The sequence below is a fragment of the Coregonus clupeaformis genome, unplaced genomic scaffold (assembly GCF_020615455.1).
Source record: "Coregonus clupeaformis isolate EN_2021a unplaced genomic scaffold, ASM2061545v1 scaf1170, whole genome shotgun sequence".
In the NCBI taxonomy this organism is placed as follows: Eukaryota; Metazoa; Chordata; class Actinopteri; order Salmoniformes; family Salmonidae; genus Coregonus; species Coregonus clupeaformis.
Genome location: NW_025534624.1, coordinates 48,581 through 59,073, shown reverse-complemented (window position 1 = coordinate 59,073; position 10,493 = coordinate 48,581). Strand labels below are relative to the sequence as shown.

At 41.6% G+C, this 10,493-nt stretch overlaps 1 protein-coding gene across 1 annotated transcript; it reads left to right on the top strand.

Annotated features, from left to right (window-relative positions):
• The first annotated feature begins 2,782 nt into the window (after window positions 1–2,782).
• On the top strand, window positions 2,783–5,646 carry si:dkeyp-75b4.8 (lipopolysaccharide-induced tumor necrosis factor-alpha factor homolog). The gene is made up of 4 exons (XM_041845169.1): window positions 2,783–3,036; window positions 3,107–3,208; window positions 4,980–5,169; window positions 5,400–5,646. The coding sequence occupies exons 1-4, from the start codon at window positions 2,907–2,909 to the stop codon at window positions 5,503–5,505; spliced, it is 528 nt and encodes a 175-aa protein (XP_041701103.1). The 5' UTR covers window positions 2,783–2,906; the 3' UTR covers window positions 5,506–5,646.
• The last annotated feature ends 4,847 nt before the right edge of the window (window positions 5,647–10,493 follow it).

Genomic DNA, 10,493 nt, shown 5'->3' with positions numbered 1-10,493 from the left:
TACTACTACTCTCTATAACAGGCACTGTTACTACTGCTACTCTCTATAACACACTGTTACTACTACTACTCTCTATAACAGGTAACACTGTTACTACTACTACTCTCTATAACAGGTAACACTGTTACTACTACTACTCTCTATAACGACACTGTTACTACCACTACTCTCTATAACACACTGTTACTACTACTACTCTCTATAACAGGTAACACTGTTACTACTTACTACTACTACTCTCTATAACAGGTAACACTGTTACTACTACTACTCTCTATAACACACTGTTACTACTACTACTCTCTATAACAGGTAACACTGTTACTACTACTACTCTCTATAACACACTGTTACTACTACTACTCTCTATAACAGGTAACACTGTTACTACTACTACTCTCTATAACACACTGTTACTACTACTACTCTCTATAACAGGAACACTGTTACTACTACTACTCTCTATAACACACTGTTACTACTACTACTCTCTATAACACACTGTTACTACTACTACTCTCTATAACAGGTAACACTGTTACTACTACTACTCTCTATAACACACTGTTACTACTACTACTCTCTATAACACACTGTTACTACTACTACTCTCTATAACAGGTAACACTGTTACTACTACTACTCTCTATAACACACTGTTACTACTACTACTCTCTATAACACACTGTTACTACTACTACTCTCTATAACACACTGTTACTACTACTACTCTCTATAACACACTGTTACTACTACTACTCTCTATAACACACTGTTACTACTACTACTCTCTATAACAGGTAACACTGTTACTACTACTACTCTCTATAACACACTGTTACTACTACTACTCTCTATAACACACTGTTACTACTACTACTCTCTATAACAGGTAACACTGTTACTACTACTACTCTCTATAACAGGTAACACTGTTACTACTACTACTCTCTATAACAGGTAACACTGTTACTACTACTACTCTCTATAACAGGTAACACTGTTACTACTACTACTCTCTATAACAGGTAACACTGTTACTACTACTACTCTCTATAACAGGTAACACTGTTACTACTACTACTCTCTATAACACACTGTTACTACTACTACTCTCTATAACACACTGTTACTACTACTACTCTCTATAACAGGTAACACTGTTACTACTACTACTCTCTATAACACACTGTTACTACTACTACTCTCTATAACACACTGTTACTACTACTACTCTCTATAACAGGTAACACTGTTACTACTACTACTCTCTATAACAGGTAACACTGTTACTACTACTACTCTCTATAACACACTGTTACTACCACTACTCTCTATAACACACTGTTACTACTACTACTCTCTATAACAGGTAACACTGTTACTACTACTACTCTCTATAACACACTGTTACTACTACTACTCTCTATAACAGGTAACACTGTTACTACTACTACTCTCTATAACACACTGTTACTACTACTACTCTCTATAACAGGTAACACTGTTACTACTACTACTCTCTATAACACACTGTTACTACTACTACTCTCTATAACAGGTAACACTGTTACTACTACTACTCTCTATAACACACTGTTACTACTACTACTCTCTATAACACACTGTTACTACTACTACTCTCTATAACAGGTAACACTGTTACTACTACTACTCTCTATAACACACTGTTACTACTACTACTCTCTATAACACACTGTTACTACTACTACTCTCTATAACAGGTAACACTGTTACTACTACTACTCTCTATAACACACTGTTACTACTACTACTCTCTATAACACACTGTTACTACTACTACTCTCTATAACACACTGTTACTACTACTACTCTCTATAACACACTGTTACTACTACTACTCTCTATAACAGGTAGTCAGACAGACAGTTGTAGTCCTGTACTAGGACCCCTTGACTAATGTAACAGACAGACAGACAGACAGTTGGAGCCCTGTACTAGGACCCCTTGACTAATGTAACAGACAGACAGACAGTTGTAGTCCTGTACTAGGACCCCTTGACTAATGTAACAGACAGACAGACAGACAGTTGTAGTCCTGTACTAGGACCCCTTGACTAATGTAACAGACAGACAGACAGACAGTTGGAGCCCTGTACTAGGACCCCTTGACTAATGTAACAGACAGACAGACAGACAGACAGTTGTAGCCCTGTACTAGGACCCCTTGACTAATATAACAGACAGACAGACAGTTGTAGTCCTGTACTAGGACCCCTTGACTAATGTAACAGACAGACAGACAGACAGTTGTAGTCCTGTACTAGGACCCCTTGACTTATGTAACAGACAGACAGACAGACAGTTGGAGCCCTGTACTAGGACCCCTTGACTAATGTAACAGACAGACAGACAGACAGTTGGAGCCCTGTACTAGGACCCCTTGACTAATGTAACAGACAGACAGACAGACAGTTGTAGTCCTGTACTAGGACCCCTTGACTTATGTAACAGACAGACAGACAGACAGTTGGAGCCCTGTACTAGGACCCCTTGACTAATGTAACAGACAGACAGACAGACAGTTGTAGTCCTGTACTAGGACCCCTTGACTAATGTAACAGACAGACAGACAGTTGTAGTCCTGTACTAGGAGCCCTTGACTAATGTAACAGACAGACAGACAGACAGTTGTAGTCCTGTACTAGGAGCCCTTGACTAATGTAACAGACAGTTGTAGTCCTGTACTAGGACCCCTTGACTAATGCTTCTCTATTTAACTCTGGTTCTTGTGAGACTGATTCTGATTGGAGCGTGGTTCATCTACTTCCTGTCTGTGGCAGCTGCTTCCTGTCTGAGGCAGCTACTTCCTGTCCGAGGCAGCTACTTCCTGTCTGTGGCAGCTACTTCCTGTTGTCTTCCTGATGGACCCCCCTTCGTACGACGCTCAGTCCCCCCACTATCCTCCCGCTCCCACGACCGCCATAGCAACCCGCTCCTCCCTTCCTATCTACCCAACACCAAACACACCCCCACCCACCTACGGAGAAGCAGGTAGGTGTGTGTGTGTGTGTGTGTGTGTGTGTGTGTGTGTGTTCTCCTCTCTGATTGGTTGTCTCTGTAGTCACCATGCAGTCAGACCCGTTTCCTGTCCTGACTCCGCCCACCTGGCAGCCACCACCCAATCAGCAGCAGACTGGCGTCATCCTCCACCAATCAACACAAAGTAACTATCACTCTCCACCAATCAGAACCAGAGCCATATATTTAGAAAGTTGCAAAATATACATGATCAGAACTCTCTAAAGACATGGCTCTGATCAGAACTCTCTAAAGACATGGTTCTGATCAGAACTCTCTAAAGACATGGTTCTGATCAGAACTCTCTAAAGACATGGTTCTGATCAGAACTCTCTAAAGACATGGTTCTGATCAGAACTCTCTAAAGACATGGTTCCGATCAGAACTCTCTAAAGACATGGTTCCGATCAGAACTCTCTAAAGACATGGTTCCGATCAGAACTCTCTAAAGACATGGTTCCGATCAGAACTCTCTAAAGACATGGTTCCGATCAGAACTCTCTAAAGACATGGCTCCGATCAGAACTCTCTAAAGACATGGCTCCGATCAGAACTCTCTAAAGACATGGCTCCGATCAGAACTCTCTAAAGACATGGCTCCGATCAGAACTCTCTAAAGACATGGCTCCGATCAGAACTCTCTAAAGACATGGCTCCGATCAGAACTCTCTAAAGACATGGCTCCGATCAGAACTCTCTAAAGACATGGTTCCGATCAGAACTCTCTAAAGACATGGCTCCGATCAGAACTCTCTAAAGACATGGCTCCGATCAGAACTCTCTAAAGACATGGCTCCGATCAGAACTCTCTAAAGACATGGCTCCGATCAGAACTCTCTAAAGACATGGCTCCGATCAGAACTCTCTAAAGACATGGCTCCGATCAGAACTCTCTAAAGACATGGCTCCGATCAGAACTCTCTAAAGACATGGTTCCGATCAGAACTCTCTAAAGACATGGCTCCGATCAGAACTCTCTATAGACATGGCTCCGATCAGAACTCTCTAAAGACATGGTTCTGATCAGAACTCTCTAAAGACATGGTTCTGATCAGAACTCTCTAAAGACATGGCTCTGATCAGAACTCTCTAAAGACATGGTTCTGATCAGAACTCTCTAAAGACATGGCTCTGATCAGAACTCTCTAAAGACATGGCTCTGATCAGAACTCTCTAAAGACATGGTTCTGATCAGAACTCTCTAAAGACATGGCTCTGATCAGAACTCTCTAAAGACATGGTTCTGATCAGAACTCTCTAAAGACATGGTTCTGATCAGAACTCTCTAAAGACATGGTTCTGATCAGAACTCTCTAAAGACATGGCTCTGATCAGAACTCTCTAAAGACATGGTTCTGATCAGAACTCTCTAAAGACATGGCTCTGATCAGAACTCTCTAAAGACATGGTTCTGATCAGAACTCTCTAAAGACATGGTTCTGATCAGAACTCTCTAAAGACATGGCTCCGATCAGAACTCTCTAAAGACATGGCTCCGATCAGAACTCTCTAAAGACATGGTTCTGATCAGAACTCTCTAAAGACATGGCTCTGATCAGAACTCTCTAAAGACATGGTTCTGATCAGAACTCTCTAAAGACATGGCTCCGATCAGAACTCTCTAAAGACATGGTTCTGATCAGAACTCTCTAAAGACATGGCTCTGATCAGAACTCTCTAAAGACATGGCTCTGATCAGAACTCTCTAAAGACATGGCTCTGAACTCAGAACTCTCTAAAGACATGGTTCTGATCAGAACTCTCTAAAGACATGGTTCTGATCAGAACTCTCTAAAGACATGGCTCTGATCAGAACTCTCTAAAGACATGGCTCTGATCAGAACTCTCTAAAGACATGGTTCTGATCAGAACTCTCTAAAGACATGGCTCTGAACTCAGAACTCTCTCTATGTCAGTTGTCAACATGGAGAGCGTTCAGCAGCATTCCCCAACGGTGGTGATCATCCAATCAGAGGCTGTGGGTCCGCTGGGCGATGCCCCCTGTATGACACAGTGTTCTAACTGTCATCAGCGCGTCACGACGGTCGTCACATACGAACCTGGCTTGGCTGCATGGGCCATGTGCAGCCTGTTCATACTATTGGGGTAACATACACACACACAGTCACAAACACATGATTCACTGTTAATGCCCACTATAATATTGGCCCTCTGATGCCTCCTTCTGAGCAATGCCAGTAATAGCAAACGTGTCTGTCTGTCTGTCCGTCTGTGTCTGTGTGTGTGTGTGTGTGTGTGTGTGTGTGTGTGTGTGTGTGTGTGTGTGTGTGTGTGTGTGTGTGTGTGTGTGTGTGTGTGTGTGTGTGTGTGTACAGGTTAATCTGTGGATGCTGTCTGATCCCGTTCCTGGTCCGAGGGTTCCAGGATGCTCATCACTCCTGCCCGCACTGCCACGCCCACCTCCATATACACACCAGGTGACATCATCACTACAAGACGTGACATCATCACTACAAGACGTGACATCATCGCTACATGACATAACATTTGTTTTTTGTATTTATTATGGATCCCCATTAGTTCCTGCCAAGGCAGCAGCTACTCTTCCTGGGGTCCGGCAAAATTAAGGCAGTTATACAATTTTAAAAACATTAAAATCATCAGTCATTTCTGTAAGTGCTTGTTGAATGTCCTTCCCTATCAGCGTGCTGAAAGTGTGTTGTCAAGTTGTTTACTGTAAAATAACATTGTATCTGGTCAAACACAGTTTTTTCCAAAACTTTACTAAGGGTTGGTAACAGGCTGATTGGTCGGCTATTTGAGCCAGTAAAGGGGGCTTTACTATTCTTTGGTAGCTGTCAGGCGACATGTATGCGGTAGCGAAGTCAAAAGCAGGACACAGAGCGGCTGGTAAAGTTTTTTACTGAACACAGTAAAATCAACGTACAAATAACAAACCTCCAAACAGGGAGGAAAGCACAAAGACCCGTCCATACAGAACTGCCGGAATGACAACAAACCTCCAAACAGGAAGGAAAGCACAAAGACCCGTCCATACAGAACTGCCGGAATGACAACAAACAATAACACACAAAGTACCAATGAGAGACAGGGGTAAATATAGGGAATACAATCCAACATAATGGGAAACAGGTGTAAACAATAAAGACCAAACAAGACAAACACCGAAACATCGATCGGCAGCAGCTAGTACTCCGGGGACGACGAACGCCCAAGCCTGCCCGAGCAAGGAGGAGGAGCAGCCTCGGCTGAATCCGTGACAGTAGCGGAATGACTCTTGCTTCCCTCCAGGCCTGAGGGCACACACTTTCTAGTAGGCTTAGATTGAAGATATGGCAAATAGGAGTGGCAATATCGTCCTCTATTATCCTCAGTAATTTTCCATCCAAGTTGTCAGACCCCGGTGGCTTGTCATTGTTGATAGACAACAATAATTTTTTCACCTCTTCCACACTCACTTTACAGAATTCAAAATTACAACGCTTGTCTTTCATAATTTGGTCAGATATACTTGGATGTGTCGTGTCAGCGTTTGTTGCTGGCATGTCATGCCTAAATTTGCTAATTTTGCCAATGAAAAAATCATTAAAGTAGTTGGCAATATCAGTAGGTTTTGTGATGAATGAGCCATCTGATTCAATGAATGATGGAGCTGAGTTTGCCTTTTTTCCCAAAATGTAATTTAAGGGGCTCCAAAGCTTTTTACTATCATTCTTTATATCATGTATCTTTGTTTCATAGTGTAGTTTCTTCTTCTTTTTATTCAGTTTAGTCACATTATTTCTGGATTTGCAATACGTTTGCCAATCGGTTGTGCAGCCAGACTTATTTGCCATTCCTTTTGCCTCATCCCTCTCAACCATACAATTTTTCAATTCCTCATCAATCCACGGGGATTTAACAGTTTTTACAGTCATTTTCTTAATGGGTGCATGCTTATTAGTAACTGGAATAAGCAATTTCATAACTGTGTCAAGTGCAGCCTCTGGTTGCTCCTCATTACACACCACAGACCAACAAATATTCTTTACATCAACAACACAGGAATCACTACAAAACGTATTGTATGACCTCTTGGGCTTTAGGTGAGGCAGATGAACCTGTAGCCATATTACTTCAACAGTATTTAACATGAGATCCTCTCTAAGCTTTACAGGAATGTGGTTCTGAATATAAACAGCAACACCTCCACCATTGGCATTTCTATATTTTCTGTAAATGTTATAACCTTATATTGCTACCAAATCAAATAAAATAAAATTTTATTGGCCACATGCGCCGAATACAACAGGTGCAGACATTACAGTGAAATGCTTACTTACAGCCCTTAACCAACAGTGCATTTATTTTTAACAAAAAAGTAAGTGTTGAGAAAAAAAGAGCAGAAGTAAAATAAAATAACAGTAGGGAGGGTATATATACAGGGGGGTACCGGTGCAGAGTCAATGTGCGGGGGCACCGGCTAGTTGAGGTAGTTGAAGTAATATGTACATGTGGGTAGAGTTAAAGTGACTATGCATAAATAATTAACAGAGTAGCAGCAGCGTAAAAGGATGGGGTGGGGGGGCAGTGCAAATAGTCTGGGTAGCCATGATTAGCTGTTCAGGAGTCTTATGGCTTGGGGGTAGAAGCTGTTGAGAAGTCTTTTGGACCTAGACTTGGCACTCCGGTACCGCTTGCCGTGCGGTAGCAGAGAGAACAGTCTATGACTAGGGTGGCTGGAGTCTTTGACAATTTTGAGGGCCTTCCTCTGACACCGCCTGGTATAGATATATAAGTGGGTATATAAGGGTTAGGTATAGTAGGTATATCAGGGTTAGGTATAGTAGGTATATCAGGGTTAGGTATAGTAGTCTCCTCGTCAATCCAAGATGGCAGCATGTCAAGTCGTTTGTCAAGTCGTTTGTTTGTGACTAGTACATTTTAACCTACTAATAATCTATTTATTTATGGTTGCGTAACTTCGTTGTTGCGTAGTGCAAACTATTTTATTTTTGCTGGTGTAAAGATCACGGGTCCTCCTCAACTCGGAACTTCATTACTTGAAGTTTACCAAAGTAACCCTATCTCTGGCTGGCCTGAGTTCCTCGTTCGTCCGCGGAGTGTCTTGTCCGAGCTGCTCCTTGCTCTTCGCCTGGCTGTCAGTGGCAGCTCAACCCGTTCTCTCTATCGCCCTCAACACCCAATCTACTCACACGCGCAAACACTCACATTGACTCACATACACGCTGTCCCTCTCTCCACTTACCTTCGTTGGCCTCTTGTTTTTTGGTCAGAGAAAATGACAATTTACGTGGTATTGCTTTGTGCACTGACTTTACTGAACTCTGGAGAAAACGAACATTGTCGCAGGGTGAGTACATCTGACAATGTACTCTCGCGTCCATTAGACATTTTGTCTGCAGGAACTCGCTCTTTTTCACTCGGTCCACTCGTCCAAGTGCCGATGCATTTGTGGCATGATGTGAACAGTACGAATTTGTGTCACTACCAAAGTCTAATGGTTTTAAATGACTGTTTTGTATTGTCTGGAAACTCACTTGTAGAATTCGCTTGCAGTAGGTCTCTTAAAAAGAGAAGCCGTGCAAGGTTATTAAACAGAGGTGCCTAGTTATTCTTCTGTTGTTGATATCAGGTAACGTGCAACCTAACCCTGGCCCTGATATGCAATGTCTCCAAACCCCCTCTGATTTTAAATCAAGATCTGGTTTTGGTATTTTTCATTTAAATGTACGCAGCCTGTTGTCAAAAATTGATGGGGTTAGGATTTGGGCTAAATCAACTGATGCTGATGTAATTGTGTTTTCTGAAACCTGGCTCAGCAAGTCTATTTTTGATAAGGATATTTGTATAAGTGGTTACAATGTTTATCGTGCAGATCGGGTTAAGAAAGGTGGGGGTGTGGCTATATATGTAAAATCTAAATTCCATGTAAGTGTGGCAAAGTCTGGAAACTATTTGTAAACAGTTGGAATTTCTTGCTTTGAATATTGAGGTTTCAAAGGGCCTCTCTATAACTGTGATTGGCTGTTATAGACCCCCTCTGCTCTTGGTGATGCATTTTCTTCTTTGACGCACCTTATGTCTAAACTTCTTTACAGTGAAATGATCTTGATTGGTGATCTCAACTGGTGTTGGTTAAAGCCGGTGTCTGATGATTTAAAAATGTTTTGTAATTCTATGAATCTTACCCAGTTGATTAATTCACCCACTCGCCCAAATCTTAAATGCCCTGATAAATCTACCCTGATTGATTTGATATTGACAAATGTTCCACATAAATATTCTGCGGTTGGTGTTTCTTGTAATGATTTAAGTGACCATTGTGCTGTTGTTGCTGTTAGAAATACTAAGGTTCCAAAGACAAATCCACGTTTTATTCGTAAGAGAAATTTGAAGTGTTTTAATGAGCAGGCTTTCTTTCATGATTTGTTTTATTTTGACCGGAGCAAGATTGAGCTTATCCCTGATGTGGAAACTGCCTGGATATTCTTTCATGATGGTTTTTTCCAAATAGTAAACAAACATGCACCATTCCGCAGGTTCAGGGTTAAAGGGCGGGATAATCCATGGTTTTCTTCTGAGCTGTCTTGTATTATTCACGACCGTAATCTAGCCTGGGCTAAAGCAAGGAAATCTTGTTCTGATGCTGATTGGCTTATTTTTAGGCAGTTAAGAAACAAGTGTTCTTTTCTTCTCAGGAAGGCCAAGTCTGAATATTTTATGTCTGTTACCACTGATAACCTGAATGACCCTAGAAAGTTTTGGAATGCTATTAAGTCTATGTCTGGTAACAGTAATGTTAATGAATTACCGTCATGTGTTTTGAAGGACTCTGTTGCTATATATGACAAAACTGAAATGCTGAATTGTTTCAATGAGCGCTTTGTATCATCTGGTAGGCTGTTTGATTCAGTGTCCTCTGTCTCTGTACAACCCTGTGTGGATGAACCAGTGTCCTCTGTCTCTGTACAACCCTGTGTGGATGAACCAGAGAGAGCTGGTCAAACTTTTAGTTTTCTGCCATTCTCAGTGCAGGTGGTACATAAAGCCCTGAAATCCTTAGATCAAAGAAAGCCTGCAGGTCCTGATCTTTTGGATCCCTGCTTTTTAAATCTGGCAGCTGATTTCATAGCTGAACCACTTACATATCTGTTCAATCTAACCCTGGAATGTAATGAAATTCCAAAGATCTGGAAATCAGCATTTGTCCTACCACTTTTAAAAGGGGGAGATCCAACTCTTTTAAATAATTATAGGCCAATCTCAAAGCTGTCACCCCTGGTGAAAATACTTGAAACCCTTGTAAGTGAACAGCTAAAATAGTTTTTATTTACTAACTCTATTTTATCAATGTATCAATCGGGCTTCAGGAAGAAGCATAGCACAATTACAGCAGCCATGAAGGTTTTAAATGATATCACTGAAGCCCTTGACAAAAAACAGCA